Below are 16,661 nucleotides of genomic sequence, written 5' to 3' on the forward strand. Positions count from 1 at the left end.
TATCTGTATTCTGTGAAACCACCTTCACAGAAGCAGATGCTGCACAGTGCTAGTCTTCCACTGCCCTGTGTGTGTGTGTGTGTGTGTGTGTGAGAGAGAGAGAGAGAGAGAGACAGAGAGACAGAGAGAGACAGAGAGATCGAGATCAGTCTTTACACTCCCCTTTATCTCATTAGAATCCTGGATTTCCAGGAATTGAAGGCCAAGAGGTCATCTAGCCTGTTCCCAGCAGACATCACCAAGGTCATCAAAGATACATGGCTTCACTGACAGAAACTTATCAGCTACCAAAACCACCCCCAAGAGATGCTGCAACCACTTTCACTAAACTCCTGGGAGTATTTTCTTCTCTTGTAACTTCAGGAAGGTATTTGAAATATTCTAGCCCAGACAGAGAAAGACAGACTCCCGTCCCAAATACTCAAACAAAGTTCTTTCATCATTTCAATGACCCCATCCACTAGAATCAGCACCATCCAGGCTGACAGCATCAGGTACCCTCTACCCATCAGCTCACCATGGAGCTAGAGGAAAAGAGCCACAGACCTTGGCTGGAAACCCAGCCAAGGCCTTATTACTACCCAGCAAGTGGAAAGATTCCGTTCACTTGCCTGTTACATGTGGGGTTGAACCAGATAGACCCTGAAGCCCCTTGTAATGGAAGGTTATCAAACCATCGTTAGGTACCAAAGCCTGTGATACATGCTTTGTCTACTTTAAGGTATTTAAAAGTCACGAGATTCTTATGGGAGAAGTACAATCATGCCCATTTCACAGATGAGGGTATTGAGGCAACGATCATGCCCAGAGTCCCCCAACAAAAAATAAGAATTGGGTCCAGATTCTCTACCATTCTTATCTACCTCTCAAGTCCCCACTTTCTCTACCATAACACCATATGCCCTTATATGTACAGCTGTGTATTTCTGAGGGGGTCTTGGTTTTCACTGTGACTACTATTGGAAATCAGAGACTTCATCTAGTTTACACAAAATTCTGGTGACAGCTGAATATGTTCCAGTGTGTGTTTGGTTGTCGCTGATGACGGTATTTGTGTTGATGCTGCTTCTCCTCTCAAGCCCCCACTCCCCATCCCCCTGAGCTCCTGGAGGGGATCAGTCACCCCAGAGCAGCCCTGCCCTCACCTGGAAAGGGCTCCTTGAGGAAGTGGCCATTGATGGTCTGGTTGGCTGTGCCCAGGGGGTTCTTGGCGATGAGGGTATAGTTGCCATTGTTGTAGTGGGTGGGCTTGTTGAAGAGCAGGCAGCCCTCGGAGACCTCGCCCTCCTGGTAGTACTCCACGTGGATGATCTTGGACTCACGCAGTGGCTGCCCGTTGTGCAGCCAGTGCAGTGTGGGTGGCGGGTTGCCGCGCACCACGAACTCGATGCAATGTTCCAGGCGCAGCTCAGGCTCCTCCAGGCTCACCACGCGTGGGGGGTCTGCCGGGGAAAGGCCAGCTGATGCCCAGGACACAGATCCTCCGGTGTCCCAGAGCAGCCTTCCAGGAGCTGGGGTGGACAACCCAATTCTTCCCCACCCCGCTCTTAAAAGACCTGGGGCAATCAGAGGTTTCCCCCCCTAACACCACCCCCAAAGAGGGGAAGAGATGTCTGTCTTCACTCAAGCTTCCTGGATCCACTACAGCTGGAGGGTTCCCTCTCATGACCTTTGAGGGCTTTAGCAAAAGGCAGACTTGGGCCAACTTAGGAGTAAAGTCAGAGCTGAGTTGGATGTACATCATCTTCTGAGGGACAAGGACACCCTTCTGGGGTTACTAGCCAAGGACTGACTTGATTTGCTCAGTCCTGCCCCACAGGAATCTTTCTGCCCCTCCTGGTGGACCAGGCCCATTGCAGCAGCTCTGCCTGGCCCCAGCCTCCTGTACTGAGATCCCCAGGGTCCCAGCCGCCCCCCACAAGGGCATCTGCTCACAGTGGACAGTAAGGGCGACGCTGGCATTGCTCATGCCCACCACATTCTCTGCAATGCACGTCAGGGTGAAGCCGTTGTCCTCACTCGTCACATTTACCAGCGTCAGGTTGATGGCGTGTACATTGGTCCAGTTCAGATTTGTCTAAAAACCCAATAAAAAAAACAATAATCATGTGTATAAAATAAGCTGCAGGGATGTATTGTACAACATGGAGAATAGAGCTAATATTTTATAATAACTAAAAAAATGTTTAAGACTGTACATTTTAAATTATGTATACTTTACCACAATAAACATTTAGGAAAAGATAAAAGAAAAAAAGAAAAATTAGATGATGGCACAAAAAAAAGACAACAATCAAACAGTTTCTACAAGGACGGCTCCCCCACCTAACCCCCAAACACCTTTAGGAATCAAAAGGAAAGCTGAGCAGTAGGTGAAGGAGGCCTTGCTGGTGAAGGCACATTGACCAAGGGCCAAGCTCTCTACAGTCAAGAGCTCAGGTAACACTCACACCTATCCCATAAGATGAATGGTAGCATTATACCCATTTCACAGATGAGGAAAGTAAGGTACAGAGATGTTTATAACATGTTCAAGATCAAGTTGGCTAGAAAATGTTGCAGATGGGTGGAACCCAAGTCTACGTGCTTCTTCCTATAGAAATAGGACCACAAACTTCCCTTCTTCTTCCTCCTTATTCTCACGTCTCTTGCTTCTACTCATGATTTTAGCTCATTAAGACTAAGAGGTGATAGGTCCCAAGCCTCGGACGCCTACCTGGTGGGTGTTGATGGACTGCAGTCCGGTGACTATCCAGTCTACGTCGGGCAGGGGCGATCCAGAACCATTGCAAGTGATGACAGCATTGTCACCCTCCCGTACGGTCAGGTTGGCATGGCTCACGCTTATCTCAGGCAGGTCTGGGAGGGAGGACAGGGTCGGTGAAAAAATAGGCAAATACTTGCTACCAAAACTTTGTCCATGGGGGCAATGGTGGCACTGCTTGCTTTGTCCAATAATGACTCCACAAAACCTGCCTGACCTCTCAGAAGTCCCCCAAGTCCCAGAAGCTTCACACCACCTCCCAAGCAGATGGTAGAACTCAAGATTTAAGCCCATGCAGTTGGACATGGTGGTTGGGGAGTGGGGTTTTGTGAGGAGGACAGTTGCTGAAGGAATACAGCTCTAACAATGACATCAAATGACATCTTCCACTTTGGGCACTGGTCCTCAAAACTTTGGTCCGCTTCAGACTCCCATGGGGATCTTGCTAGAAATTCAGATTTCCAAACTCATCCCCAGATATTCTGATCTCTTAAGTCTGAGGATGGACCCAGACATCTGCTTCTCTAAAAGTGCCTTAGATGCTCCTGATATAGGAGATCCAGAGACCACACCTGGACCTAACACTCCTTCAGGTTTGCTTAACAGGGAACGGACAGAGAGAAAGGACTCTGGTCCAATGACAAAGAGCACGCTTAACCCCTTTCTGCATCCCTGGAACCAACCTTCCCACGGCTGGCTCATGAAGGGACAAGGATGAGCAAGGAAGTAAGAGGGGAGCCAGATCTGCACCCAATGCAGAGTTCAAGGCTGGGAGGGCAGTGGGGAAGGAAGGCCCTGGCTTTCCCGGCTGATGTGCAGCACCGTCCCTGGTGTCTGAGGGAGGCCCGCGTGGAGCCAGCTGGGACCAGGTGGCTCACTCACCGCACTGGCTGATGTTCATGCGGAAAAGTGGGAGCTGGGAGCCGTCGGCACTGATGCAGTAGAGGTTCTGGCTGTTCAGCTGGGCCTCCCCCTGCTCCTGCCACAGCTGCATCCAGCGGATGTCACAGCTGCAGTTGAAGAAGTTCTGTTCCAACCTCCTGTGGGCAAGAAGCGAGGGAACCCCTGAACCAAAGGTGGCCCTCCCAGGGCTGTGAGGTCATGCATGGGCCCCCACCTGCTCCTCACGGACTAAGGAGAGAAGGGTTTAGCAAGGTCTCCAAAGAAGTAAAAAATACTTATAGAAGTCCATGAATTTCTTTAGTTTTTAAACAAATAAACTCATTCCAAAAAAATCCACTCCACTGAACTTACCTGCCAAAGAGACCTTTAAAATACATGGGCTTGGGAAGCTCCTCTTCTCAAAACCCTCCAGTGGCCTCCCAACTCTTTGAAAGTCAAAGTCAAAGGCCTACGGGATCTATACCACCCTCTGTCACCTCTCTGACTGCATCGCCTGCCTCACCCTCTCCTCCTCTTCAGCCACTCTGACCTTGCTGTGTGTCAAGTTTACCAGGATGACCTGCATACTCCTGCCTCAGGGCCTTTGCACTTGTTGTCCTTTCTGCCTACAGAGTTTGGACTCAGAACATATCTGCTAGATCAACTCCCTCCCTTCATTAAGGAATCATATAGCCTTCTCTGACCACTTCTATAGGAAAGCTACCACCAACCCCTGCCCTCACACTGCCCAGTCCCTTGCCCGACTATTTTCTTCTTTCTGGTATTTGTCACTGCCCAGAATCACTTTAAATATGTATTTGCTTGCTTGGAAGTTTGGGGCTAGCAGATGCAAATTAGTATATATAGAATGGATAAATAAATCTAAAAACTAAAAAATAAATATTTATTTGCTTGCTTATTAACTGTCTCCCCAAATAAAAATTAAGTTCCATCAAAGTCAGAGACATTGCTATTAGGTTCATTGCTATATCCCCAGTACTTATAACTGAGCCTGGCACATAAATACCTGTTGAATGAATAAAAGGAGGGAGGAAGGAAGGAAGGGAGGAAGGGAGGGAGGGAGGGAGGGATGGGGGGGAGGGAGGGAAGGAAGAAAGGAGCTATTCTCCCTGGGGAGAAGGTGATTCTCTGTTTCCAATATCTGTTCAAAGCCCATCTTGGGACCAGCTTTATTCCTTCATAAATTCAACAAAATCCTTAATAAGCATTTCATCCATGTCTGGCTGTGGGCTGAGTGCTGCTGAAACAGAAATGAATAATCAGTCCCTGTTTTCCAGGAGCACTCATCTTGGTAATGAAGACTGTCTGATGGAGGAAGAGTCAAGTTCAAGGCCCTCCTCCACTCATTTTCCTTGTGACTTATAGGGAGTCACCTCCCCTCTAGAGGGAGTTATCTCCTTAGAGGGACAATTGAAGGGCATAAGCTGATGTAAAACTCTTCAAGTCAAGGGCACCTGATAAATCTGAATACCAGGATCACTCAGGGGAACATGATTCTCTTTCTGGACCAATAAGTGGATGACTCTATTGGTGCCCAGAGGGCGGGCCACTTGGGTAACTGCACTAAGACCCAGGATATTTTTGACAACTGGCAAATTCCAAAGTAGTGAAGCACACATCAGCATTAACCAGCTTTCAGAAAAAAGTGAGGCCCATGGAAAGGAGGAATCAGTGCTTTCTAGCCAACAGGACAGCACAGGTAGAATGTGCAAACAGCCCTGTATGATATCCTCTTAGTCTAAAAGTGCCCATGACTTTGCTCGGCACACCACACTCTTTCAGCAAAGGAGACAAGAACTAACCTTCAACAAGCATCTGCCTCTCACAGCTGCACTCAGAGCCAGCCAGTCTCTCGTCGTCATGCACAAGAGGGACCCCCTCCTATGTTTGCAGGAATCAAGTCACGTGCTCAAGGTCCCTCGGCTGGTATGTGACAAAGGAGGGCTTCATAGCTTAGCCTGTTGGACTCCAAAATTCATGCACTTTCCCCACCATCTATCACGTGCAAGGCATAGCTAGATGGGAGATTCTAGGAGGAGTAAGCAGGATCCCTGAACTTTGGTAGCTCATGGAGGGAAAGACTAGGGGAAGAGTTAGAGGGCTGATGTAGGCTGGACTGTGGAAACAGGAGAGAAAGCTTGTGCTACAGCAGGAGCACCGGGAAATAAAGCTGGAAGGGCAAGTGGAAGCCAGACGGTGGAGGACATTCACTGCCACATCAGGAAGCTTGAAATGCATCCAGGAGGCAGTGGGAACCACCAAGGCCCTTGTAGTTGGAGAATGAAGTGAACAAAACTGTAAGAAGAGTAATCCAGCAATGCTGAACAGGATCAACCAGACAGTGGGACAGCCAGAGACTGGGACCCCGGTTAGGATGTCTGATAAACACAGGGTCACCGTGTACAGTGCTGAAGTTCATGCATGTCTCAATGCACCCAGCCAAAGGGATAAATGGGGGATGAAATCCAGCCTGCATACCCTTGACCAGATCCGGTACCTGGCATGGGGCTCTATCCACCCAGAAGAGGCCTCTTTTCTCATTCACAGATAGGTACCATATAGGCTGGCAGGCTCCAGGTCAATGTTCTCAAACTTTTTGGTCTCAGCACTCCTTTTCACTCTTAAAGATGACTGAGGGTCTCAAAGAACTTTTAGGTGGATTATATCTATCAGGATTTACCATATTAGAAATTAAAACTGAGAAAATTTTAAAACACAAAAATGCATTAGCACAAACTCCATCAAGCATCAGAGGAATGATGTTAACGTATGTCACATGGCCTCTGGAAAACTCCACTGCACATGGGAATGAAAAAGGCAAGTAACGTCTCGGGGTTATTATGAAAATAGATATAACCTCTTGGTCTCCCTGTAAGGGTCTGGGGGATCCCCATGGGACCCTGGACCACCATGAGAGAACGGCTGCCTAGTTACTAAAAGCCTGGAATAGAGAGGTAAAAACTGGGGAGAGGCAAGGGGAAGATGGAACAAACATAAAGGAAGACAATGTGGTATTTGGTGCTTCCTTGGAGGTAGAAGAAAAGGAAAGAGTAAAAGATGACCCCAAGGTTTTAAGCTCCAGGGGACAGGAAGTCAATGGAAGACAGAAGTATCTTTGGTTGAAAACAGAAGAGAAAAAACAGTGGAAAGGAAGAGGGGAAACATATCGGGAATCGGGTCAGGGCAGGGCTGGGGGTGAGGAGGGGAAGGTAAGGTCCTAGAGCAGGAAAGTGATGGATGAGGTCCAGGACCCTTGGAGGGGTTTGCCCTGGGGTCAAGGCAGATGCTTCTGCAGCTGAGAAATGAGGGAGAGGAGAGAGAAAAGGTAGACAGGAGAAAAGGAGAGAGAAGTCATAAAAATAATTGGATAATAATGTTTGCATTGCATTTACTCTGTGCCCAGCACTATGCTGAAGGCCTTATATGCCTCACCCCCTCTGACCCTCACAACAAGGAGGAAGCGGGGGAAGGGAACGTCTGAGGGCTTCCTTAGGAGACACAGGAGGTCACATTCTCTGCCCAGCATTTCTGGGAACAGGGAGGTGGAGTGGTGGCTGGCAGTCACGTGGTAGGGGCTGTGAGGAGAGGCCTGGAAGCCCTGCTGGAAGGATACTGAGGGTCCAGATGCCGGAACACATGCAAACTGAACCAGGTCAGCCTGATTTTTCCCAGCTGCTTACTTGACAAGATGTGGTCATTCATTATTAAGTAGCTGTAAAAATACAAATTACCCACCTGGGTGGCAAATACTAGACAAGTGAGAGTCTTGGCCAGGCTGCTTCAAGCCACATGTGCTTTATTCAGTTCTGCCTCTTGTCTGAGCCCTGCACTACTGCATATCCCACCATCTCAGGGGTCCCCCAGAAAGGTGGACGGTGCCACAGCATCCTGAGGCTGGCAGGGGAATCCAGTGAGATATGTGGGGTGTGGCTTAGACCCTGCCAGGCATGGGCACGCTAAAAGCTTGTTTGTTTCCCTCCATCTTTTTCCTCCAGAAGGCATGCACCATGAGACCTGGTCCTTTCCTCCAACCCAGGGTCTCCTGGAAACTGCAGAAGAACTTTGAGTTCTTCCCCCCATCCCTCTGGACTCTCCTCCTGGACAACAAGACATACACGGCAGAAAACATTTTCAGTCTCAGAACAGATGTCCTGGGCATCTCACGGAGCAAATCCACTCTCATCTTCATATCCTGACAAGAGGGGTCAAACAGTGAGGTGGACCAGAAGCAAAGAAGGGCAAGTCCTGGGTCTAAATGATGCTGTCCATTCTCCCATCAAATCAGGTCTAGAGCAGAGGGGCCTTCAGCCAGGGCTTCAGGGACAGACTCAAGAAGCCTAAAGCAAGCCTTCCCCTGCTCCATCAATAATGCAGACGGCCCCATGAATAATACAACAGCAGCTGCTTCACGGCAAAGATTACCAACACCCAGCCCTTTCCTTAAGATGGCCCAGGGCCTAATCGTAGGGCCCTTGGGGCTTCCCACAGATTAACTCAGCCCCATCCGAGTTTGTTTGTGCACAAAGACACTTTGCTGAACAGCCAAGGCCAAGACTGAGTGTTTAAAAAACACTGATTCCCCACTAGTCATCACTCTGGTTTTCTTCTCTCTGCAGCATCAGTGCTGCCAGTGGCAATCCATGGCCAGGTAGTGAAATATGGGGAAGGGACCCAAATCTGTTGTCACAGAAGAAAACATGCCCAAAGGGCACCCTGGAAATGCCAACAGTCCTGTGGTTAAAAAAATATATCCAAACAAAAGATCTGAGTTGAGCCAGTTGGGTCACCTTGGGCAACTACAGTAGATTGAATAGTGCCTCCCCCGCCCCCCAAAATATGTCAAAGTCCTAAGCCCCAGTAGCTGTGAATGTGACCTTATTTGGAAATAGAGTCTTTGCAGATATAATCAAGTTAAAGATCATGGATGAGATCATTCTGGATTACGGTGGGCCCTAAATCCAATGACTGGTATCTGTATAAGAGAAAAGAGGGAAAGATCAAAGACAAAGAGACAGGGAAGATGGCCACGTGAAGATGTAGGCAGAGACCAGAGTGGTGCTGCCACAAGCCAAGGAACACCAGGAGCCACCAGAAGCTGGAAAAGGCAAGGAAGGATTCTCCCTAGAGCCTTGGAAGAGTGTGTAGTCCTCCTGACACCTTGATTTTGGACTTCTGGCCTCCAGAAGAGTGAGAGAATTACTTTCTATTGTTTGAAGCCCCCAGATTTGTGGGAATATGTTAAGGCAGCCCTAGGAAATGAATACAGCAAGTATTCATTCAGCCTGAATTCTCCAAGGCTCTGTTTTAATGTCTGTAAAATGGGGGTAATTGTGTTCAATCTGCCTTCTTCACAGTTACTATGAGGATTAGTGATAACATATGTTAACGTGCTTTGTGAAGTAAAAGGGGCTATAAAGAGGCCCAAAATTATAATAACAGTATTATTAACATGATTGTTGAGTGATTTTGAGAGCCGTGGCAAGTGGGCAGGGCCAGGACTAGGGGAAGGAAAGTGACAGGATCAGCACAAACCCATCCCCAAAATTGAGTTAATATTTTACCAAGTTGATTAAATCTGTAAATTATACTAGAGGTAATTATCATTTTGCTTTAAGAAAATGAAATATTCCAATCTATTTTAATCATGTCTGTTCCGTGCATGCAGGGTATTAAGAGAAGTCTGTTCGAGATACACTAATGGTCCTTGGAGTATTTCTGGAGGGTTTCTGTGCTGTGAGTTTATATCCTTTGGTGCCTCTTGCCTTTGCCTAAATGGTATCATGGGATTCAGAATCCAAGCTTCTTTTTTTTCCAATTCATTCTTTACCTCTAAGTCAATCTCTTTGATTCTTGCTCAGCTTTCTGGACAGACTGTTCCCATCTTCTCGGTAAAGGGAAAACACCATCTTGCCATAACCAGAAACTTCGGAGAGCACTATGCAACACCAACTCGAATTTCTCCAAACCCGTGCCACTGAAAGAGTGCTGGCTACTCAGAAGCCAGTCTTGAAAGATGCGTCTGGTTCCATCAGTAAGAGAAAAACACAGCCTGGACAGGTGAGAGGCAGGCCAGGTACCTGGCCAAGACCACACCCTTCACCTCACAAAAGTAAATGAGAAATGAGTGAAGGAAGTCTCTGGCACACGGAAAGGGCTCTGAGAGGCTAACTTGTTTGGATTTTTTTCCCCCTTTGATTCCACTGAGGGGAGCCGCCATCTTGAGTGTGGCTTCTGGAAGGGGACGCAAAGCATGAGGGCTATGGTGCTGAGTTGGGTAAGGAAAAGAGCTGGTCTTTGAAAACAATAGACCTGGATGGTGGCAATGCTAATAATCACAATATTAATTCCCATTTACTTGCCATGTGATGTTGGACCAGTTATTTCACTTGGCCAAGCCTCCAATCCCTCATGTGTCAAACTGGGTTTAAGCATACCTCCTCTGTGGGATTGTTCTGGGGGTGAGACAGGACCTCGTATATATTAGATACTCAATATACACCTCTTTTTTCTCCTTCTCTGCTACTGGAAAAGTTGAAGACACTCAGCCCTTCTGATGGGGAATCCCAACAGCATTAGTTCTTCTATCAAGGATCAGAGGAGGGGCTGCTTGGGGCAGGCAGAGATCCTCAGTGATGGAAAAAAACATGCTAAGAAATTTTTGAATGCCCTAGCTTGCTCCTCTGTTCCTGCAGAAGGTCGCTCGAAGCCTCACGCTTCTGCCCTTGTGATCTACTGGCTGCCACAACTCACAGAGCCATCTCCCTCTGCCTCTCTCTAGGGCCAAAATTCTTTCTTCCAGGAAATACCCTACCTATGCCCACACCCCAGCCCACAGGCTGCACTGGGCAGACCCTGGCAGTCTAGATGGCTCATGGCAGATGGCACCATGTGGACTAATCAGGAAGTCAGACAAGAAAATATGACCCACTCTTCCATTTGCCAGGAACTGGGATTGTTTGGATTTTAATCACAGCCACAGCTAAGAGCCAACACACAGCCCCTCCAGCCAAAAGATAAATTTTCCACTCTCAACATTCAATTCTTCCTCAAAAAAATAGACCCCTACCAGGGTGACTGCTCCTTAGAGGGGGGGGATTCTTTATTTTCCAACATAATTTTTTACTTATTTAACAATATGACAGAAATAAAATACTCCGTGGACATGGTGGCTCTCACACGCTGACTCACCCTGGAGGGAACGTCTTCATTCGCCCATAAGTCACATCCAGCTCACTGGTGTATTGATTCCCAGGCAAAGATGAATGCAGAATCCCATGATCCTCTGGGAGAAATCTGACATTTTCTTTAAATATATATCCACGGAACAACTGTTTCTAAAACTCCATGAAACAGGTCACCGGGGCAACACGCCATCGATTTCACAGCCAATGATTTTTTTAGAAGGAGCACTGAACATTTTCACAATAATTCAGCCAACAGTAGACCCAGATGTCCCCTGGAGAGATGCTATCCCTGGCCTCCCACAGATGAAGGGGCAGGGGTCCCAGGAGAACTGGATGAAAGACTCCAATTAGCTCCTTTAGGGCAGAGTCCCTGGTCAGTTTGAGAGCAATGTAAGGAAAAACTGCAATTGTGCATTTTTATTGAAAATGACTGTAGAACAGATCCTTGGATTGAAAACAGATTGAGAAAGTTGGGAGACAGCGAAGCAGAGTGGTCAAGATCTTGAGTCCATGTGCTACCATTTAGTTAACGGGTGACCTAAACCACGATACTAAACCTTGCTAAGTACCCCAGTGTCCCCAAATTTGAAGTGACAGTAGCCATTCCGACCTGATAGCATTGTTGTAAGGATTAAATAACTTTCATAACTTGATAGATTACTTGGCACACTGACTGGCCCAGAGTAAGATCTCAGAAATCAGTGTTACTGGTGATCAAAGCAGTCATGTTAATTTACCTCTAATGTCTTTTCCACCTACAAAGAAGGGAATGAACACAATGCATCAAGTGTAACAGTTTGACATTGAGATGTCTGTGACATTGTCCAGTTTTCCAGTGTTTTATAAAAAAAATAAGTACATATGCACCTTTTTCCAAGCTCAGGTAGGAGTTTTTATTGGAGTACAGCTGGATGGCAGCCATGTATGACTAAAGAGCTCTGATCACTAGAGCTATTGTGCTCACAGTAGAGGAGAAGCCTGGTGGGAAGGGCAAAATCCTAAAGCAGGAAAGCAACCCACAACAGTTTTGTCCTAAACTCTCCAACACTGTCAGAGACCATCTCTGTACTTCCCATCCCTGGAATGGCATTTTTAAGCATCATGTAGGCACCTGGGTCCATGAGGATGAGTAGGGTATGTACAAGACTGTCATGGAGATGTAAATATCCCCCTTCCTGGCCAACTGGGTCAGAAAAGGTAAGGTTATGACGCATCCTTGAACTCAGGTCTTACCAGGTGGAGGGAGAACAAGTTGAAAGGCCAACAGCATGGGTGGGGATCCAAGGCCATTCACTGCCTCTTGGTAAAGGATGGAAAGCAATCTGCATTCAGTGAATTTGGATCTGAGTCATCAAGTAAAAGGGAAGACACATGAGCAGTGTCTCTGGAACCTTGACTCCCTAACTCCATCCATGCCTCAATTCCTTTTCAATTTATTCCTTGATTTGTCCCCTCAACATAACATGCCATCCTTCATGAACAGAGATGACCCTGATGACTCACACATCAACATGACTTATTTTTTCCAGCAGTGGCCACGAGTTTTCATTCATCCATCCAATGTGTGTTTGTGCAAAATGGCTGGCTGGGGTAGGAGTACATTGATCAGCCTTGGAATGCAGCAGATCTAAGCAGTCCACAAGCAGACTGAATAAATATATGGGCTTAGTCCCTCCAGGATGCCCATACTCAAGCCAAATAGGCTGACAGAAGATCACGAGAAGTGGAAAATACATGCAATCTGAAATCAAAGGCCTGGGTTCAAGTTCCTGGTTCTGCCAATCCCTAGCAATGTGATCTTGGTTGTGTTTCACATGCCCTTCTGGAGCTCAGAACCCTTTTATATGGGAGGTATAATAATACCTACCTCCCATGACATGTGATGATAAATCAAAGGTCATGTAAATGAAAGCACACCTAATAATCTACTTATATATTGCAAATGTTATTATAAATTGATAAATTATCTTCATTATTATAAATATATATAAATATAAATGTTATTACTAATTACCAACAGATCACAAAACTAGGTCCTGCTAAGAGATGAGATTCCTATCTTCTGAAATGTGTTGTGCCCAGAAGGAGCATCAGAAATCAAGGGATAGGGTGGCTCACTCTCACTGAACATGGTACACCCACATCATCCAACCCAAGGAGCCCCTTCAGGTGTACTCCCAGCTTCAGGTGGCTCCACCCAACCTTTGACCACCACTCCACCAACTTGGACAGTCTTCAAAACTGAACTTACAATTCCCGAAGACTCAGCGTCTGGAAGAGCTGCCATGAGAGTGTGGTGAGCCGGTTACTCGACAGGTTTCTGCAAGATTGACAAATAAAGAGGAAATTAAAGGACAATCTGGCATGTCATGCTCTGCGTAGTAAGCTTGGTCATCTCATGGGAGCCTGGCTTTGCTGTTCTTCTCCACCATTCCCTTCGGCTAACAGTACATCTGACAGTTAGTCGAGGCTACAGATCATGTCTGGAGAGGATGCTGAGACCTTTTAAAAGGCAAGGTTTTACAAATCAAATGAAATAAATAAATAAATAAATAAATAGAAATGTCTTGGTCATTCTCCCGTATGCTCTCACCACAATAAAATTTCAGAGAGCCTTTTTAAACCCACCCTCCTATAGGAGGACAGAGAACTCTCAGAGTATAAGGTATACAAACCAGCAAGCATTCTTTTTTTTTTAATTTTAGTTGTTTTACAATGTTGTGTTAATTTCTGCTGTACAGCAAAGTGACTCAGTTATACATATATATAATTTTTCATATTCTTCTCCATTATGGTTTATTATAGGATACTGAATATAGTTCCCTGAGCTATACAGTAGGACCTTGTTGCTTATCTATTTTATATATAGTAGTTTGTATCTGCTAATCCCAAGCTCTTAATTAATCCCTCCCCTTTTTTTTTTAGTTACTGAGGTATAACTGACTTATCAAAAAAGCTGTACGTATTTAATGTATATGTCTTGATGAGTTTGAAGATAATATACATCCATGAAATGATCGCCATAAACAGTGCCATAAACTTAACTGGCATCTCTAAAAGTTTCTTCCCTATTTTTTTTTTTTTGGTGATAATAATATTTAATGGAAGACGTACCCTCTTCCCAAATTTTTAAGTGTACAATAGAGTATTGTTAACTATGCACTACTCTGTACTAGAGATATCTAGGACTTCTTCACCTTGCATAAGTGAAACTATTGTGCTCTATTACCAACAAACATTCTTTTTTCAAAAAATAGATTTATTTATTTTTGGCTGCGTCAGGTCTTCATTGCTGCACGTGGGCTTTTCTGTAGTAGTGGCGAGCAGGGGCTACTCTTCGTTGCAGTGCGTGGGCTTCTCATTGTGGTGGCTTCTCGTGTTGCGGAGCATGGGCTCTAGGCGTGCGGGCTCAGCAGTTGTGGCTTGCGGGCTCTAGAGCGCAGGCTCAGTAGTTGTGGCACACAGGCTTCGTGGCTCTGTGGCATGTGGGATCTTCCCAGACCAGGGCTCAAACCCATGTCCCCTGCATTGGCAGGCGGGTTCTTAACCACTGAGCCACCACGGAAGCCCTCAGCAAACATTCTTAACATTCACACAAGTCAAAAATACTCCGCAGGTCACCTACAATTCCTTCAAGCCAGTCCCTCCCTCAGCAATCCTGTCCATCAATGACCAAGACATCAGCCTTTTTGTTCACACTTCTGTTCTCCTCCTAATGGCTTTTTTTTTTTTCATTAGGATGCACAGGGGAAAGGAGTAGTCATTAGTCTTCTGAATAAAAGAATAAACACACCCACGGTTATTACTTTGCCAGGCTCAACAAACAACTTTTGATGTGGGAACAGCCCTTCAAGGCAGCGGCTGGAGACAGCTAGAGCTGAAGTGGGACCCCAGGAACCATGTACTTATCCAGTGATGAGAAAGGATAGCGGTGAGAATTGCACTTAGGTAAATACCTATCCACATGCACACACGTGTGTATAAGCACGTGCGTATTTATGCCCATTAAAGATGTAGGTAATAAATGCAAACACAGACTCCTGCTTATACACATATGCTTACAGGTGCACCTATATTTAGAGGACTTCTATAACAGATATTTGTTGAAAGCCAAATATAGGCTACACTAAGGAATGAGGGGGTGGATGACAGATAAGGTCCCTCTGGAGCTTATGTTCATGTTACAAATGAATAAGCAAGAGAAGTGTAGTTTGTGATGAGCGGAAGGAAAGGAATAAGCAAAGTGGGGTAAGTAACTGATGTGGGGGAGAGACAGGGCTACATCAGAAGATGCTTCCAGACACGCCCTCTGAGGGGGGGGATGTCGGAGCTGAAGAGCAAGAATGAGTGTAGCGCCAGGGAAGGTGTGTTCCAGGCAGCGGGAGACGCAAGTGCAAAGGCCTGAGAGGGACCATGGGGCCAGAAAAGGGCCCAGTGAGGAAGGAAGTAGAAGGGTGGTCTAGAATAAGCAGGAGAGGGGACCCGCCACCACCCACCTTGCCGGCCAAGGTAAGCCACCCGTATTTTCCTTTAAGGAACAACGAGATGGCACTGGCTGGGTTTAAGTAGGGACGTGGCATCATCTAATTACCATGTTTTAAAATAGGAACCCAAGACTGGAAGTCACCAGAGCAATTAGGAGCTGCTGCAGTATTCCAGGCAAAAAGAGAAAGTAGAGACAATTAAGCTGATGGAATTCAAGATAGGTGGTGGAGGGAGAGCTGTGCCAGAACTTCCTATGGGATTGGATCGGGCAAAGGAGGGAGACTTGAGCAGCCAGGAGAGTGAGCCGAGGAAGGCTGCAAAGGGGTCCCAACTGGGGAGTGGCATGGAGATCAAGAGCCTCACCCTTGCAGACACTAAGTTTGAGATGCCTGTTAGACGTCCAAAGAAGAGAGATGAGATAGCTTGTTGGATGCCTGGGTCTGGAGCTCAGGGGAGAAGTTCAGACTGGGTGAGGTTCAGAGAGTAGATAGACACAGCTCATCAGAGGAGCAGATATTCAAACACAAGGACAAGCTAAGGGATAGGGCTTCCCCTTCTCATCTGAGGCAGCTCTGCCTTTGGTGATAGCCCATGACTGTGTGGGGGAGGAAGACCCCATTCTTGGGGTGCAGGGGACTGGGGCGAAGGGAGGGTGTCCAGTACGTATCACCCAAGTTTACTGTCCCACTCTCTCCCCAGTCCCCAGCACTCTTTCCTTTCAGAGTCCTTAAGCCCACAAGCCCTTGCCAGGAGAGCCTCCCATAGCCCCATACTGTCACCCACTTCCTCTCTGAAGGACTGTAGAGCACTGCTGTGTGTGACAACACAGGCTCTCACTAAAAGCCTATAAACCTCAACCCAGCCACATGCTCAGCTTCACAAAACCCCTAACCATGTCTTTTCTTTTCTTTTTTTTTTGTGGTACGCGGGCCCCTCACCGTTGCGGCCTCTCCCGTTGCGGAGCACAGGCTCCGGACGAGCAGGCTCAGCGGCCATGGCTCACGGGCCCAGCCGCTCCGCGGCATGTGGGATCCTCCCAGACCGGGGCACGAACCCATGTCCCCTGCATCGGCAGACGGACTCTCACCCACTGCGCCACCAGGGAAGCCCCAATGGCACATCTTATTCCTACAAACGGTCTCCTTCCCCCACTGACTGGAAGGAAAAGGGTGACAGAAGAACTGCATGATGGCCCCTTGAGGACACCCAGGCACCCAGCTCCCTGAAGAGCAACTCCTGCTTGGGAAGGAGGAGCAGGGGGTCAGACACGTACGCCCATCAAAGGCGCTGACCTTACACCAGGAGCTGGAACTCGGGGTCAAGGA

The 16,661-nt window shown here is 47.1% G+C and overlaps 1 protein-coding gene across 11 annotated transcripts in view; it reads right to left on the bottom strand.

The window, feature by feature from the left end:
- Nucleotides 1–16,661, bottom strand: part of NTRK3 (neurotrophic receptor tyrosine kinase 3) — a 369,790-nt gene that overhangs the window by 241,074 nt on the left and 112,055 nt on the right. For all 11 annotated transcript variants that reach the window (XM_067029586.1, XM_059056983.2, XM_067029584.1 and 8 more), the window contains exons 5-9: nt 13,103–13,171; nt 3,647–3,804; nt 2,717–2,859; nt 1,936–2,077; nt 1,146–1,442 (exon numbers count right to left, since the gene is read on the bottom strand). In XM_067029586.1, coding sequence (XP_066885687.1) covers nt 1,146–1,442; nt 1,936–2,077; nt 2,717–2,859; nt 3,647–3,804; nt 13,103–13,171 — 809 coding nt within the window. The remainder of the gene's footprint in view (nt 1–1,145; nt 1,443–1,935; nt 2,078–2,716; nt 2,860–3,646; nt 3,805–13,102; nt 13,172–16,661) is intronic.

The sequence above is a fragment of the Kogia breviceps genome, chromosome 3, assembly GCF_026419965.1.
Source record: "Kogia breviceps isolate mKogBre1 chromosome 3, mKogBre1 haplotype 1, whole genome shotgun sequence".
Classification (NCBI taxonomy): domain Eukaryota; kingdom Metazoa; phylum Chordata; class Mammalia; order Artiodactyla; family Physeteridae; genus Kogia; species Kogia breviceps.